This window comes from Drosophila miranda, chromosome XL (assembly GCF_003369915.1).
Source record: "Drosophila miranda strain MSH22 chromosome XL, D.miranda_PacBio2.1, whole genome shotgun sequence".
In the NCBI taxonomy this organism is placed as follows: Eukaryota; Metazoa; Arthropoda; class Insecta; order Diptera; family Drosophilidae; genus Drosophila; species Drosophila miranda.
In genome coordinates, this window is record NC_046673.1 from 19,434,880 (window position 1) to 19,452,009 (window position 17,130).

The following is a 17,130-nucleotide window of genomic DNA, read 5'->3' on the forward strand; positions in this document are numbered from 1 at the left end:
TGTACCAGATTGCCGAATTTTGATCAGATCGGATTATTATTATAGAAGAGATATATAATCTCTGAAAGGCTCTGAAAAGCTATACCATATTTTGCAGTTAGCGTTGCACATCTGTCCAACTGGTTTTGGGCAAACAAAGTGTCTCACTTTTGTAAAAGACTCGTTTTCCTTCGAAACGAAACCGTAGGGCATCATTCCCAACGGACAGTCAGCCTCCGTAGGAGCGTTGGCTATGCAAAGCCGGCAGGGCATATGGCAGGGAAAAGAGACTGGAAGTATTGTTCAGTCAACAATACAGCCAACAATGGCAATAAAAACGCAAAGGCAACGAACATTTTATCTGGATGGAAGTGATGTGGTCCCATCTGCATGTGACCCAGTAGGATTTTGGTATTGCAGATGCATCAAGCGCCATGTAAATGAGTTTTTATATAGCGCTCATCTGCATTGGGACGGTCAATCAGCACCCAACTCCTTTTGCGCGACGAAACAATAAAAAAGAGGGAAAAGCCAATACCCAGTACTCGCAAGGACTGGAAGGAGCTACTGCATTCAACAGACAGAAGAAAGCATATCTGAATATACATATACCCGTATAAATACATGTCTTTACTTTCAAAAATATTACATTTTTAATTCAAAACGAGGGGGAACGTTGTGATTTGCTGCGGACACCGCAACTCTACGGTTATACCCGATACTAAGTCAGTATGGCTCTCCTCCGGCAGACGCCGCTAATATTGAACGACACGACAAAGAGTGCGTGCGAGAGAGACAGAAAATCAGTCTGAGCGTGACGTCGGGCGCTGCGTAGCAAGTGCAAATTGATTTGTTCCTTTTGGGTATAAAAATGATCCGATCTGATCCAGATTCAGCAGTCTGATAGATATGGTCGTTATCTATGATTCTGCGTTTTTAGTTTTCTCGAATCTGCAATATTGTGGATGCAACAGATTTTCGTCTTTTGTGGGTGCGGAAGAGGGTGGGGCGAAATTTTGAGATACACGTTTTATAGTAAGATCTAACAGAAGTGCGGATACCAAATTTGGTTACTCTAGCCTTAATAGTCTCTGAGATTTTTGAATATCCCCAGATTTTCGTCCTTTGCGGGGGCGGAAGGGTGTGTGGCGAAATTTTGAAACAAACTCGTCTCGGTCCGATATATTAGGAGTGTGGATACCAAATTTGGTTGCTCTAGCTTTTGTAGTCTCTGAGATCTAGGCGCTAATGTTTTACTCTAAGCAAAGCCGCCTATGCTACGTGTGTGTTAGAGAGAGACAGGGCGAGAAAAAATGAAATTGTTTTCTTGATGCTGGCTATAATAATAATACGATCCAATTCAGATTCCGCAGTCTTAAAGATATGGTCATTCTCTACAATTCTACGTTTTTGGTTTTCTCATATCTTTAAAATTGTGGATGCCACAGATTTTCGTCCTTTGTGGGGGCGGAAGTGGGCGGGGCGAAGTTTTGAAATATTTTTGTAGCAGTGACATATCACAGAAGTCTGGATCCAAAACATCGTTGCTCTAGCTCTTATAGTCTTTGAGCACTAGGCGCTGAAGGGGACGGACAGACGGACGGACGGACAGACGGACAGACGGACAGACAGACAGACAGACAGGGCCCAATCGACTCGGCTATTGATGCTGATCAAGAATATATATACTTTATGGGGTCGGAAACGATTCCTTCTGGACGTTACACACATCCACTTTTACCACAAATCTAATATACCCCAATACTCATTTTGAGTATCGGGTATAAAAAAAGGCAGGAGTCTCTTAGCGGAGGGTATGCCCCAGTTCAAAAACAAAATTAAAAGACTTTTGTTGCTCCTTTTTTCCAATGGACCTCCTTTAAAACGATTACAGCTGTAATTAATGCTTACTGTTCGCTTGTCGGTTTTCCGGCATCAATCTGCCACAATCTGATGCAGTTAAAACTCGATTTTAAGCAAAAATATTAGTACCATAGGTTTGTGCAACACATTAATACGACACAGCAAATGGTTTTTTTGATCACTTGAATGAAAAGCAGAAAATAAAATATTCCTGGGGAGCAGAGCTTGTATAATTACGAGTGTATATGTATGTTCATATGTTGACTATAGGAGTCCAGAATCATAAAAGAATTGGTGTCCCATTCACATGTCGCTCAACGCACATGCGACTGTGCATTCCTCATAGCTTGTGGCGACTCCCAGGGCTTACAGATTACAATCTTTACGGTGTCCTCGGCTCTTCCTTTCTCTTGTGTCGGAAGGGTTGCTGCTCATTCCCCATTTTTGATGAATCAAATTCGTCGACTGCAACTGCTTTTACAAAGGAGGCAACTCCTCCTACCACCCGTCTAACAATTGAAGTGTTATATCTTCATGCCCCACTACCTGGCTGAAGGACCTAAACAAGACCAAGTCATTGAAATCTTGGCGTTGATGGGGGGTCAGCTCAAAAAGATATTATACAATAATATGAATGGACGCCAAATTGTGGATGGCAGTGCTCTGAGCTGGTCACATCATAAAGATGAAAATTAACCGACAGCAAGATCAGGATTTGTTCCATCCTGTTCCAAAAATATGGACTTGGCTCCCTAACGGTAAAGTCGCGACATATTGAATTTTGGGATACAAAAACGTATCGCTCGTACACAAGCTTGCTTGCCAGATCGTTTCCCTGCTGTACCAACAGTGAGCGATGACGAATGTCATCTAGGCGTTGACGCCAGCCAAACCGAACGCTTTATTTTTTCATTTGTTTCTTTCTTTTCCGCACGTGCCGAACGTAATTCGGTTCTGCCGACCGTGCGCGGTAGCAGAGAACTTCGTTTTTATACTCGATACTCAAAATAAGTATAGGGTATATTAGATTTTTGGTGAAAATGAATGTGTGTAACGTCCAGAAGGAAGCGTTTCCGACCCCATAAATTATATATATTCTTGATCTGCGTTAATAACCGAGTGGATATAGCCATGTCTGTACTGGCTGTCCGTCGAGTACCGACGAGTCTGGATCATACAAATGTAAATCCGTTACTCCACCTCTACACATCCAGGCAGCGCCATCTTTTGAAAGTTACATGAACCCAACCACTTCTACATGCTCTTTAAATACAAACAGCTTTTGCGGCGAAAAGTGGAATTTGAGCTTTTGCCGCACGCATTATACAGCACTGATTCCGCAGTGATAAAATTTAAAATTCCAAATTTGAATTTTGTTGGTGCCGTCGCATCTTTTTGACAGGCAAAGATTACAAATGAGCTTCAAATGGGTTATCATTTTCGAACATTTACTTGCGCACATACATACAATACAAACATACAGACGTGTGACGTAACATTCAATGGATTTTCGCTAATTGATTTACTTTTACTTTTCTAGGGTAAATACTGCAATAGCACTAAACAAAAATTCACTAACTTAAAAACAATTCATGGAAATATATGATGCAAAAGTGTGGTAATAATATGTATGTAAGTATATAGAAAAAAAAGTGTATAAGAATTAATTCATATTAATAATAATAATTATCATAAAATAAACACAGATATTTGTAGTAGACTTAAGCATAGTGGATACCCGACGGTTTAAAAAATAGATCCTTCGCTCGTTTAATTACAACATATACGGCGTGTATAAATACAGTTTATGATTTTTGTTTGGATTTTTTGTTTTGTTTTTGGAAATAGCATTTTGGGAAACTCCAACACGCCAGCATCGTTGGATCCTTGGATGTTGTATATTCGCGCAGTCGAGTGTCCCAGTCCCAGGCGCTCGGGTCAATCGGTATATGGTATGGGCATGTGGGTATGGCTTGTGCATCCCCTCCTTAGCCCCGGTTAATGCATTTACGCCTTCTTCTTCTTAAACTTGTTCTTTAGGAGTCCGGGCAGGAGAGATGCGCAGGCACACACCGTCAGTATCCCCATCGAGGTCCAGGAGAAGGCCTCACTCGAACTGGTCATCTTCTGTAAGGTTTTTCCTGCCTGTATGGCGATCACCGATGGCGGCGCCACACCGCAGAACGTGCCCAGGGCGAAGGTGTGCAACGGCACTCCGATAACGGGCGAGGCTAGATTGATGAACCAATTCGGCAAAATTGGTGTCATGCGCAGGAACAGCATGTAGTTGAAGAGACTGTCCCGATACTCCTCCACGTGCTTCGACCATTCATTGGTCTTCTTTGGCCAGAAGTGACGGATAAGGCGGCGTCCCACCAGATTCGAGAGTGTGTAGCAGAGTGTGGCCCCCAGCGCCGAACAGAAACAGATCAGGAACAGGGCGATGGGGAACTTGTAAAGGAAGCCGAGTAAAATCGACAGGAATAGTGAGCCGGGAATGGCGAATGTTTGTAGGCTGTACGAGAAGAAATTGTTAAGAGCGGGTTAAGGCATCCAACCAATCATGATATACGTTTCGACATAGGTTTTTTTAGAAATATGCTATGCTATGACATGTTTTCTGTGTATCAGATTAAAGATCTGCCGCTGCGTAAGAGGAGGCGACGCGTGCTCGCTCTGGTGTTGTGCCGTTTATAAATAGATTTCAAGGCAGACGCTGCCAATTGACAATGGCACCCCCATCGGACCACATCTTCTAGAGCATGCACGATAACGGCAAAAGCAAGCTATATCACTCGCACGCCTGCTGCTTTGAATAATTGCCAAGCAATCAACAGAATAAACCTATATAATCGAGCGCATATAAAGTTCCGTGGGTGTTTGCTCTGGCTTTGGTTGGGGCGGCTGGTGCTCTGGGCTCTGGCTGAAAACGCAATTGAATTAAATACAAGCTCAGCTGATTTCGCTGGAACTTTGTCTGTGTGCGTGCGTTTGTGTGTGAAAACAGTTGTCGAGCAAGCCAAAAGAATGCGTCACATGACCAAAGTCCAATCAAATGAGAGAGAGAGGGAGGGAGACTTTGATTTACAGACACGGGACGGAAATGGAGAAGCACAGTGCAGTTGTGCGCTCTTACAGAGCGCTTCCTGGTCTTCTGCCCACACGTAATTAATATGCAAACTATGCGTGCCGTGCCCCGTCGCTCGAACCGATCGTGCATAATCAAGGCGACCAAAACAAATGTACGGTTGACCGTGAATAGTAGTCGGATGGCGGTCATTCTGTCTGTTTTTGGGGGCAACAGCACTACTGCGACTATTTTGAGTAATCAGGTCAAGGCTATTGCTGACAGCAGCAGAAATCTATTATCTAATCGGAAACGTGTGCCCGATTAGTATTGCCCGTTCAGAAGATCTCTTTGAAGATTTTTCTGATTTGTGTGTGTTTGCAAAAAGGATACAATACATAGGCGACAACTACGCCGAACATCACTTCAAAGTAATACATATCCTTGTAGCGATCGAGGACTTTGGCCAGCATTTTAGCATCTTGTATATCACGCGGTATTTTCAAATGTTGCTTCTCAGACCTGAAGAGAACAGAAAACAGAGAGAAAAAAGGTGTAAACAGGCCACATCCGAGTGGGGGTATTGGTGTGAGTGTGTGCGTGTGAGAGGTGGCGTGACTTGGCAATCATTCTATATGCCGTTTGTGTGTGGAATAAAACCCTCTCGCAAATCAACCGAGACTCACACACACCAACAGGCACACACACACGCACACAGATGTAGACCCACATTGCAGGTGCACGAATGCGCTTTGGACACATCAGCATCATGCATTTACTCACTCATTCAATTCGGGAAATATTGCATAGACATAGCACATGGTCGCCACACTGGCAACGAATATTGCTGCAACAATGACTAGAGATTTCTTGGTAGCCTTTCGATCATCCGCAGACATGGCCTGTTTTTGCGGTGTCTGTTGCTGTTGCTGTGGTTGTTGTTGCAATTCCTGTGGGGATTGCTGCTCCTGTTGCTGCAGGAGTTGCGCTAGCTCCTCCATCGGTGGTTTATGCTTGCCATTACTGCGCATGGTTGTCGTTGTTGTTTCAGACCTGTCTAGATTCAGCGTCGCCATCTTATCAGTAATGGCTGAAAATAAAATAATAAAGAAAAATAGAGAGGGCGGGTATTAGTTGCGTGTATACGCCTTGGGTTCAGTGGGTTCAGTAGCCCACCCACAGCTGATAAGCGAATGGGTGCTACCTGCGCGCTACCACTTACCACCGTTAAGTGAAGATGTGGGCAGTGCATCGCCGTTGCCACTACCGCTGGCTCTGCTGTTATTCTCCATTCGACAGGCCATGACGCGACACACGTAAAGATTAGCTGTTTTTTTGTTTTTGTTTTTCAAATCCAGCTGCACGTAAAAAATACTTGTAAGGGAGGGGCGGCGGCTTTCAGAAGGGTGTGTGTGGGCGTGAATCTGTGGTCTCTGGCTGTTTGTATTTCCTTTGTACTATATTTGAGACATTTAGCATTTAGCGTCTAAGCAAAAATTAGCAACGGCTTTTGTTGTTGGACAGAACCGAAAATACGTATATACATATGCAATATATATATATATATATGTATGTACGTGCGTATGTGTGTTTGCGGATCTGTGCGAAGGTATTTTTTTGTATATTTGCGCGCCAGTAATTGTATGTTTCACGCTCTTTTTTGCTCTCGATGATGTTTGTAAGTGTGTATGTATTCCAGTCACAATTTAATCAATAAAAAAACAAATTAAGGGAACTCACGAACACAATATCTTTATTTCATCTTACTAGACCGAAAAACGACTGTTCACATTTGTACTAATTTAGTTTCTAAGTGACGTTGATCGCGCGGGCGCTGACGAAAATGCTTAATTAACATCACACACACGCAGTCCCTTTTGCTAAAAACAACAAAATTGTTTACGAAACACACAGCAGTGTGGCTTATCGATACAATATACGGTCTGACCCTTTGAAATATACCGAAATATACCGTAAATATAACGATGGAGAAAATTAATTTAGCCCACTTAACTTGAGTAGACCTCGTATAATAATACTGTTTTTACATTTTTCTTGTAGACTCATTTCTCTTCTCTTTTCCTTCCTGCATCGTATATTAATACCCACTGGTCTACAATGGGTTAATCGTTCTCTGTCCATGATCGGAAATAATATTCCTCGACTTTGATATTCGGTTGAATATTACTAGCTAGCTAAACCTCAGAATTTCAATTATAAGTATTCTCTTTTATTAGATTGTTTATAAACCATAATTTAAAAAAAAGGCCAACAAACATGTAAATTTGAACGTGTTATCTACACGGTAATGACACATATTCTACATATAAACTAGGTGTTTATGGACCTTTTTAGACTCCATTTCTTTTATTTAATGTTAAAATACTGTTTTCCAAGCTGATTTGAAACTTAATCAATAATGAAAAGAGCAGCCCAATCAACCAATAGATTTAAAACATTTATTCAATCTCTCTAACCTCCAATAAAGAGATGTTTAAGCATAAAAAGTAATTTTACGGGTTTCAATGCGGTCCTGCTCACTGCTCACAACTTGAACAGACGCCGTTGAAGATTCAGGAGACCAGAAACTAGAGGAATAATCGTCATCTGAATGGCTTGCCCATGATGCAGGTATAAATTGATAGTATCTTGGCCACTGGCCACTGGTTTCTGTAGAACATTTTTAAAGTTGATGTGGGAAAAACTTCATATAAAATCCTTTAAACGCAGGTTGTTTAAAACTCCTCTTTGAAGATTTTCCCAGATCAACTTTAATTTTGTTTGGAAAACAAAATGCTTGTAATAGTTTGCTCCCAGGACTGCGGCCAGCTGAAGACTTCCTCTCAGACAAGCAAGCCGATGTGGAGTCCAATACTACATATGGTGCGGAATACAGTCCGGTCCGGGCTTGACCGAAACGTCAGCCGAACAAACCAAGTCAAGTTTCCAGGTGTGAAGCAGGCAATCTAAGTACTGATAAATCAAGTAAAGACTGTACTGCCGTTAAATAGCCAATAATGGATGGTGCACGAACGATTAAGACACAATTTTTCAGAAAGCAATCGTTTCCCTGTATGTCAAACATATAGATATATGAAAGAAACGTTTTGCCAGCACCACTATTTACTCTTACCATTGCCCCTTACGCTAGCTGAGCCTGCAATGTATTTTAATTTTGAAGAACTTTTCCTGTACGAACAATTTAAAGACGGAACTGATTTATGAACGAAATAAACTGACAAATAACATTTTTCGATATTTTCAAAACCAATTTTCATAACCAATTATGTCAAAAAGCAGCTCTACTGTCACTATCGATGCTATCGATATTACCGCACAAGGCTGATTCATTCAAATATTTATACAAAAATTATCAATAATTATTATATAGTATTATAAAAAAAAATATAACATTTTAATTGTTTTCAAGTCTAAAATTGAAAGAGTTGTAACTAAGAATTAATATCATGTATTTTTCTCAGCCTTATGCTCTTTCAGCTTCCGATACAGCAAGACCATCTTTTCGCGTTCGGTCTCCAGCATGGACCGCATGCCGATGGGCAGATCCTTGCGCTTGCCCTTCATTTGCATTTTTAGGGATACCTTGGGAGACTTCTTGGGGGTGTGGGGAGTGCCGGTGGGTTTGGCTGCTATGGGACTATCAGCCTCAGGACTGGCGGATGCCTGCTGCCCCGGATCCAACAAGGATTTGAGCAGCAGATTCGACTTGCGACCGGGCCGGGCAGTAGTATCGTCTCTTGTCGCCTTGCGAGGACGTGTCTTCAACGATGGCGGTGCGTGTACAATATCTCCGAAGGCGAATGTATCACGTTTGTACTCCACAATCGGAGAATTTTCATCGTCAGACGACTTCTCTTCTTTGGCCTCCTTGAAGGCGCGCTTGATTAGCTCCTTGCTGGTCTTTGCATCCATGGTGGGCTTTTGGTTCGCCTTTTTGCGGCCGCCCTTTTTTCCTGCGTTGCGCTGCTCCTTCTGCTTCTGCTTGAGCAGCTCGTCAATTTCGTTTTTGGGCCGTTTCTGGACTGTTATTTCACCCGTCTTGGGGTTGCGTATCACACTAACTCCGTACTTGGCCTCGTATTGGGCCTCACGCACCGAGGCATTGGTAATACGGTTTACGCGGCGCAGATAGTCCGTGTCCGTCTCATTGGCAAACTGCTTAATGTTGCGTGTGTTTTTCGAGGCACTCTGTTTGTCCGACGATTTCGTGGAGGACTTGGGCTTGTCCTCCTTCCCGATTTCGCCTAGTTTCAGTTTCTTGCCGGCCTTGGCCCCGTCTGCCAACTGTTGGAACTGCTTGAATTTGAACGAGACATGCTGTTCATCGCTCTTAGTAGGTGGATTGTTCGTCACTTTGGACAGCCTGTAGGGGAGGAACAACATTTCAGTGCTATTTGGGATGCCACGGTGGATTGGGATGGAATGGACTCACTTCTTTTCCCTCTGTTCTTGTTGCTTGAGAGGATCACGGATGCCGTGATGCTTGCGCACTGGTATTTTCCGTGCTCGAGCCATTATTTGTGATTGTGGGTCGAACTCGTGGTTTTATTTACGCTAAAACGTAGCAGCCTGGTCATTGATATCGATCAATGACTATCGATGTTTCACGTTCGTTCAGTGCTGAAAAACTATATTTTTTGTTCGAAATAATTAGCGCGAAGATGAATTTGGGTAGAAATTATAATTACGATTGAAAGTATTTTTTACAAGTGTTTTAATTCAAATTTTATCAAATATGAACTGAAGCTCTTGGTATTAGAAATAGATATACACTAAGGGTAGATTAATAAACAAATTTGTGTTTCATAGAAACTTTTAAAATGTTGACTTGAAATAATTAAGGTAGATTTATGTATTATGGTTTCGTTTCTTAAATGATTTTGAATTCTGGTACCCACTAATTATGTTAATCAATGTATTTCTACGATTGTGAACCATTTAATGGCAGAAGGTGTGGCTGCTTATGTTGATCCAATCATGGGCTATAGGTTATATCCGTTCTTTGTCTCATCCTCGTTGTTGTCGTCGCTAAAGTTTAGCATGAAATCGTCATTGAGATCCAGGTTGTTATCGCCGTTGGATTCTGAGAAATGAAAGGAGGTGCCATTCGGGGTAATCATACTATTTGAGTCCTGCTGATAGCTTAACGGCGACGAAGGACGCACAAACTGAGACTCCTCTGACCCGACCGCAACTGCTGGCTGTTGTTCCTTCTTTGCTCCTTCCGAAGTCTCTGCTTTACTATCGATTTCCATGACATTTTCCTGTTCTTGGTTTTCAAGGCTTGGAAATAAATTTGAAAAATCCTTAAAGCCCGTGGACGTGGACTGGACAACATTGGCGGCAATTTCTTGCGGGGCCAATAGTCGTATGTCGACAGCTGGGAGTATCTCCACTTGAGTAACTTTTGCCTTTTTTGGTCGCGTGGCCGAGTCCAAGTCCGTGTAAAAGTCCTTCAGGGAATCATCAATTGCTTTGGTGAATGTCGATCCCAATGCTCCGTCATCGTTCTCGTTGTAGCTTGAGGCGGAGCCAGCCGGAGACGGTGCAAAGTGCACCAGTTTGGTGGGACTTGCAACGCGCTTGCGCTCGCCCTCTTGCTTCTCCACCAATATGGAGCGCATTGGTGGCGCCTCCTCGCGATCTTCGAACTCCGGTTTTTTGGCGCCTTTGAGAAAGTCCGTGATAAAAGTCATGGCCGACTTCAGAATCATGTTGCTGGCCTCTGCCATTACAGAGGGACGTGCCGCAGGAAGGCGTTCTACGGGTTTCGTCCACTTTTGAACATTTGTAATGCGCGGCTTAATCTTCTGTGGATGTGGAAATATGTGAATGAAAAACGCTTCGATTTGACTTGAGCATTTGATCGGGTACCAACCTCATCTCGCACCTGGTGGATCTCATTTCTCAACTTGAGTATATAGACTATCTTCTTGTTGCGATAGGCTGTGGAGGATTTAATTTTGTTACTCCACTGTAGAAGCATGGCATGTATTTCCCTTTCGTTACGCAACAGCTCATCTGCGGCCTCATTCATGGTGCGTCGCATCTGGCGGAAATTTTGCACTGAAATGTGGAAATAAAAAATTGATATAGTCATTGCCCTTTTTGCACATATCGAACTCGAATATTACCAATTTGTCGACTCTCTAAGGCCGCCTGGCTCTCGTGAACGGTGCCGCATCGTTTCTCCACGTCTTTGATCTCCTCCATGACCGCCCCCTGCTTGAGGTGTACAGTTAATCGCAGAATGTCTTGGATTTGTGCTTCAGTCATGTGGTTTTCTATGTCCAGGATACGGCCATAGCAGGCAGTCGCTATTTTGGCTGCCAGCTCTGTCTCGAACCTGCACTCCTCCATGGATTTAGCCGCCTTTCTCACCAGTTTCGCATCTACTTTCTGATCCTCTAGCTGTAACAGTAGTCCTGTGTAGTAAAAAATGTTTGTGGGTGTGTGTGAGTATAAGTGCGGGAATGTGTTTATTTTATTGCGGAGCTTGCGTACGGTTTACGCTGTGCTTCAGTTTTTTATTCTGCTGCAGTGCTTCTTCGAACTCCTGCATAGACTGGCCTATTTTGGGATATCTGGCGAACATATTGCCCATGTGCGCCATTACTGCCGGCATTTTATCCATGTTTTCAGTTTATTTTAATTTCGTTTTGTCGCAATGGCGTCGTTTCGGTTAGGATTGAATTTGATCGATAGGTAGCCGCCTCGATTTATCCTCTGCAGTACTGGAAAACGCTTAGCAAATACTATCGGTATGTGGTTTTTATTGTTATTATTATATTTAATGCCAGAGAATACGGTAAAACTAACGTTTTATAAAAAAAGAAACAAAAAGCTTTTAGTGCTTTTACGTGGACAATAATTTGTAACGCACGTATCGCTCTACTCTGGCAGCGCAGAACAGTGCTGTAAAGCGTGCACTGAAACAGCTGTAAGCGGTGCTTGTTGAAAACCGACTATATTTTCATATAACAGCAAATTTTCACATTGCCTTCGTAGAGTTGTTTCGACTGGGAAAAGCTAAAATGCTGACGAGTTGTGCCTCGAAGACGCTGGCCGCCGTGGTAAGTAGCAGTAGCCCAGGGCGGCCCCACCACTGCCAATGACACGGATAGCCAGTCGCCTCCGTGGGTTATATAATTTAGGCATAGAAAAACAATAACATTTAACATCCTGCCCATCGTACGTTTGCAGCGCGGCGGCATGCGCGCCATTGCCACCAGCGGTGTCCAGCGCAGCGACAATCTGTTTGTGCATCGCGACACACCGGAGGACAATCCCAACATACCGTTCGAGTTCACGGCGGAGAACAAGAAGCGTGTGGAGGCCATCATGAGCATCTATCCGGAGGGGCACAAGCGCGGCGCCATGATCCCGCTGCTGGATTTGGCCCAGCGCCAGTACGGCTGGCTGCCATTATCGGCCATGCACAAGGTGGCCGAGATCCTTGAACTCCCAAACATGCGCGTCTACGAGGTGGCCACATTCTACACAATGTTCTTGCGCAAGCCCACCGGAAAGTACCACATTCAGGTGTGCACCACAACACCCTGCTGGCTGCGTGGATCCGATGAGATCCTCGAGACATGCAAGAAGCAGCTGGGCATCGGCATCGGGGAGATCAGCAAGGACAAGAAGTTCACCATCTCCGAGGTGGAGTGCCTGGGTGCATGTGTCAATGCACCCATGGTGGCGGTCAACGATGATTACTATGTAAGTGAACAGTGGACAGCACATAATTAAAATATATCTTTAACCCTTTGTCTTTTGCAGGAGGATCTGACCGCCAAAGATATGCAGGATATACTGCGGGATCTGAAAGCAGACAAGATATCGCCACCTGGTCCACGCAATGGGCGCTTCGCTAGCGAGCCCAAGGGCAAGCCCACATCATTAACCGAAGAGCCTAAGGAGGCTGGTTTCGCTGTCCAACGTTGCGTAGAATTTGGGGATGAGCCGGAAAAAGACGAAAAAGGAGGGCCCGGAAAGGAAGCCCCCAAAAAGCCTTAGGTTAGGCTTCAGGGCAAATCCTATATACAGATTGTCGAAGGAAAAAGTTAAATAAACGTTAAGCAACTCCAAGAAACAAGGTTCATAAGTGTTTCCAGTAGTTCTCTAGTATTTTTTCTGTTCTGTTGGGAGTAAAAAAAGGTCCCATCAGCGGATCTCTGAGTCGAGCATGTGTTAGCCATTATAGGACATTCTCTTTTATACTATCCGCTTGTGCGTGTCGAGTCGAGCATCAAATGGAGCAAGCAGTCGAATGGGAGCAATAAGTACGCAAATATGGTAAGAAATTAAGCTTGAAACCCCTTTAAACCACGCTTCCAATTGCCTGTTAAACTTTAAAGAGTTGCCAAATTGGACAATCCATTGACGAATGGATCAAAAAGAGCTACGAAATTCCATTCAGATACGTTAACTTTGCTAATTACTTATTTGACAGTCGAATACGGGAGGATTGTATTATATTGTGTACACACATTATTTTATTTATTAATTATACATTAAGAGGCGACTCAACTGCGCCCTACTACACTGATGCGCATACACTCTTAACACCGGTGTATATGCTTTAGAAGGGTAGTACTACGATGATAGTACGTTCAGATGCACTAAAATCTTACAAACTAGTGCCAGTTTACTCTTCGAACGCAGTCCTGGAACAGGCCCGGTGCTGCTGCTGTGTCTGATACGTGTGTCCTGTCCATGACGGCATGGCACTCCTCCACACGCTGGCCTTTTACTCATAGTTGATAGATATTAAAATGTCTGTGTTGCATTTCACTTAAATTATTTAATTATTTGTTGTGGGGTCTGGTGCGTGCATCAAATGGGGTGAAGGGATTGTGTTTGGGATGTATGCTGGGGCTTGGATCTTCCTGCCAAGCCACAAAGAACGCCAGCGCGTGTCAAAAGAAATAATCAATAATTCTATAAAAACTCTACCCAAGATCTACATCTACATTCTTCATGTGTGTAGGGGGTGGGGTTGTTGATGGAACTCCAGGGGAATTTCTGCTGCAACGTCTTTCGTTCTTCCTTCCTGTCCCCCTTTACGCCATATCTCACTCCTCTCCATAAAAGACGCTGTGTGCGAAAGGCATTAGGCATTAGGCATTAGAATCGAGGAATAGAGGCTGTTGTTTTTTTTTATTCTTTTCTCACCGATTCTTGGCTGCGGCCCGCTTGGACGATCGTTCGATGCGATTCGCTATATTAGTGCGTGGATAGCACTCGTTCACCAGTCGTTTGGTCTTCTTGGGCGACTCACGGAGCTCCTTGGTTTCAACGTTACGCTGTGACACCAAGCTACGCTTGTATTTCTCGATCAGTCCTCCACAGGACAGATTCTTTTCGGGCTCCCATGTATCGTCTTTGGGCCCGAAACCCTTCCAGCGTATGCGATATAGGCCACCAGTATCAGCGTCCTGAATAAAATCAACGACACGCTCGACGACCCATTCCTTTTCGGGATCATCGATGGTGGACTTCTTGCTGGACGACTGCTTGCTGCTGGCTTCTTTTTTGCCAACAGATTTGCCGGCAACACCGGTATTATTCGATGAAGTTTTTTTGGGCTTTCCGATCTTGCTGTCGCTATTGCCTTTGGCATGGAGCGGTCCGAATTGAGTGGAGATTGCCTGCTGGACAATGCAAGGCGTATAGTAATTGTATATAATCAGAGGGTGAAAGAGAGAGCGATAGAGAGAGAAAGAGACAGAGCGTGTAAGCGAGAAGGTTCGAGTTAGAAAGAGACAAAAACGCACTTTTTTACGGAATTCCGCGATCAGATCATCGCAATTCAAATCAATTTCCGGCTCCCAGGTGTCCGAGTCCGCATTGTAGCCCTTCCAGCGTATCAGAAAATAGGAGGCGCCGCGCACCTTCTTGTGGCCAATAATGGCGTCCACCTAGAAATTTACAGATTTTTTTTAGGTTGAAGCAGACTCTAACGCAGAGCGACTGTCCCACTCTATCACTCACTTCGTACTCCATCTCTACGTCGCCATCTTGCTGCTTTGTGTCAAAATCGTCATCGGACTTAGCCAAAGATTCATCATCGACAGCGTCCTCGTAGTCACCATCCGAATCTGAATCTTTTTTGGCGGCGGCCGCCTTCTTTTTGCCATTTTTGTTCGATTTGCCCTTGGATGCCACCGATGTGGTAGCGGTGGCCGCCTTCGTCGATTTTGGTTTGGCCTGTTTGCGGGGCTTCTTGGCCGGAGGACCCCCACCTGTCGACTCGTTCGAATTGGAACTCTTGCTGCCATTCAGCGGAAGATCATCGCTGTCATCGGAGTCGCTATCTATGGACTTGGATTTCGACTTCGATTTGGATGTGCCGCCAGCAGAGCCAGCGACTTTGGAGGCGCCATCGTGGCCAACGGCGGCGCCCGAGCCTGAGGACTTGCGTTTGTGCTGATTGGAGCGTTGCTTCTGGGAGGAGCTGCCGCTTAACGAGGATGCGGTGTCGTTCTTATCGGAGCTGCCGTCCTTCGAGTCGAGACCATCTTCGGAGTCGTCGGCGCCACCGCCGTTCTTGTGTTTGGCCTCTGCCTCCGATTTCTTGCGGCTCATCTCTTCGACCACCTTCTTTTTACCCAATTTACCCATTATTGTGGATGGTTGTGGATCGTTTGCAAGTTGTTTAATTTAATAACGTGTCCAGTGTCCACCTTTGAGAACACGGAGCTTATTAACCGAAAGTCCGTCTTCTTTTTTGCCGCGAAAAAAAAAAGTAAATGCGAAGAAGAAAACGAGCTGAGTGCCTTAGTATTGGCGAATGTACAGTACTATCAGTGTGAGCCTCAGAAAAATATCGAAACTACGTCACAAATTTTAAAATATACCATACATTTTCTGAAGAATTATTTGCATTCAAGTTGCATCATATTCCCCGTTTTTGATATTCGGTTGATTATTTCTAACTAGCTCTGACCCTCAGCTCTAAACTCATAATTTAATCCGATAGTTAAATTGATTTCCTACAAGACTGGTTAAATTTAAGATTTCATCTTTATTGCATTGCTTATAAAATAAGGTTTAAGCAAAAATGGTCAACAAAAAGTTCCACTAAATGAATTTCTTTACATGGTAACTACACATATTCTACATATTAACTAAATTTTTATGTAATTACCAAAAGCGCCACCTGAAGGGGAAATATGTATACGTTTTAAAAATGTTTGCCTGTTTATTTTCATATAAGCCCTATAGAAGTGCCAGTGTGAAAAATCTCCGAAATAAACTCTTGCATGCCTTTGCTTTCGACATTTTTGAGAAACATTTTTGACATTTTTGATTGCAAACGATCAGGAATTCGATGCTGATCACAAATTAGTATTCTATGTGGTCTGGGACATGGCTCTAAGTGGCATTTCTACACGGTTTCTACATTGAACACGTATAAGTATAAGTATAATACGTATAAGCACTTGCAGGGTGTGTGAGCTAGACATGATGGCAAGATAATCAGTGTGACCTCGGAATTAGCGATAAAATATACGTTCTGACCTCAGAAATACCGCTAATATACCGATAAAAAACGAGCTTAGCCCACTCTATTTACACAGGTAATCAGCTTGAGTTAAGCCGGGTAAAATCATGGTGTTTGTTAATTTCTTCACCAATAAGAAAAGAGCACGATATCTCTCACCTGAGCTGTTCCACAGTTTCATAGTTTTTGTGGAGTGCATTTTACTACCCACTGGTCGATAATGGGTTAATCGTTCGTTGTCGATTATTGAGAAAGCATTTTCCTTCATATCGTGAAGAGGTAGTGGATAACGGATGAAATTTGTATATCAATAAATCGATATTCATTAATCGATAGTATATCGGTGATATTTTTTTGGACTGGCGAAAATATTGATCTGGATTGTGGGATATATCATCAACGGAACTACTTTTCAGAATTTTGAGCAAGTTCACACTAGTTTTTAGTTGCTTCACGTCGTTAGATCAGATATACAGACTTGATTGTATTTATCGATGCACAGGGCTGTAAAACAATATTGGCACTTATTTGCGATAGGACGAAACATAGCTGTTATTTATTTTCAATTAAAACCATGGCTTAAATATCATAAGCTCTAAAAATTATCGTATTTGTAGGTCTAAAAATGTTTATATCAGATAGGCACGCATGCCAAACAATAATAAAGCAGATATCGATGGCATCGAATATA

The 17,130-nt window shown here is 43.4% G+C and overlaps 5 protein-coding genes across 7 annotated transcripts; 1 reads left to right on the forward strand and 4 right to left on the reverse strand.

The window, feature by feature from the left end:
* Positions 1–3,269: 3,269 nt before the first annotated feature.
* On the reverse strand, positions 3,270–6,802 carry LOC108164586 (transmembrane protein 41 homolog). Of its 2 annotated transcripts, none has more exons than XM_033387237.1 (5): positions 6,650–6,802; positions 6,132–6,267; positions 5,693–5,999; positions 5,303–5,431; positions 3,270–4,357 (listed from the first exon to the last, which is right to left on the reverse strand). In XM_033387237.1, exons 2-5 carry the CDS (start codon positions 6,211–6,213, stop codon positions 3,850–3,852), a joined length of 1,026 nt encoding a protein of 341 aa, XP_033243128.1. In that variant the 5' UTR covers positions 6,214–6,267; positions 6,650–6,802; the 3' UTR covers positions 3,270–3,849. The 2 variants fall into 2 exon arrangements, with proteins under 2 accessions (XP_033243128.1, XP_017155901.1); XM_017300412.2 differs by having other exon boundaries at positions 6,132–6,366.
* Positions 6,803–8,212: 1,410 nt separating this feature from the next.
* On the reverse strand, positions 8,213–9,521 carry LOC108164846. Its single transcript, XM_017300775.2, has 2 exons — positions 9,363–9,521; positions 8,213–9,293 (listed from the first exon to the last, which is right to left on the reverse strand). Exons 1-2 carry the CDS (start codon positions 9,443–9,445, stop codon positions 8,375–8,377), a joined length of 1,002 nt encoding a protein of 333 aa, XP_017156264.1. The 5' UTR covers positions 9,446–9,521; the 3' UTR covers positions 8,213–8,374.
* Positions 9,522–9,636: 115 nt separating this feature from the next.
* On the reverse strand, positions 9,637–11,649 carry LOC108165021. Its single transcript, XM_017301058.2, has 4 exons — positions 11,435–11,649; positions 11,065–11,355; positions 10,809–10,996; positions 9,637–10,740 (listed from the first exon to the last, which is right to left on the reverse strand). Exons 1-4 carry the CDS (start codon positions 11,562–11,564, stop codon positions 9,913–9,915), a joined length of 1,437 nt encoding a protein of 478 aa, XP_017156547.1. The 5' UTR covers positions 11,565–11,649; the 3' UTR covers positions 9,637–9,912.
* Positions 11,650–11,856: 207 nt separating this feature from the next.
* LOC108164388 (NADH dehydrogenase [ubiquinone] flavoprotein 2, mitochondrial) lies at positions 11,857–13,029 on the forward strand. Its single transcript, XM_017300006.2, has 3 exons — positions 11,857–12,003; positions 12,134–12,652; positions 12,713–13,029. The coding sequence occupies exons 1-3, from the start codon at positions 11,965–11,967 to the stop codon at positions 12,947–12,949; spliced, it is 795 nt and encodes a 264-aa protein (XP_017155495.1). The 5' UTR covers positions 11,857–11,964; the 3' UTR covers positions 12,950–13,029.
* Positions 13,030–13,721: 692 nt separating this feature from the next.
* LOC108164377 (chromodomain-helicase-DNA-binding protein 1) lies at positions 13,722–15,732 on the reverse strand. Of its 2 annotated transcripts, none has more exons than XM_017299991.2 (4): positions 14,927–15,732; positions 14,710–14,853; positions 14,108–14,583; positions 13,722–14,029 (listed from the first exon to the last, which is right to left on the reverse strand). In XM_017299991.2, exons 1-4 carry the CDS (start codon positions 15,554–15,556, stop codon positions 14,008–14,010), a joined length of 1,272 nt encoding a protein of 423 aa, XP_017155480.1. In that variant the 5' UTR covers positions 15,557–15,732; the 3' UTR covers positions 13,722–14,007. The 2 variants fall into 2 exon arrangements, with proteins under 2 accessions (XP_017155480.1, XP_017155476.1); XM_017299987.2 differs by having other exon boundaries at positions 14,108–14,586.
* Between the last annotated feature and the right edge of the window lie 1,398 nt (positions 15,733–17,130).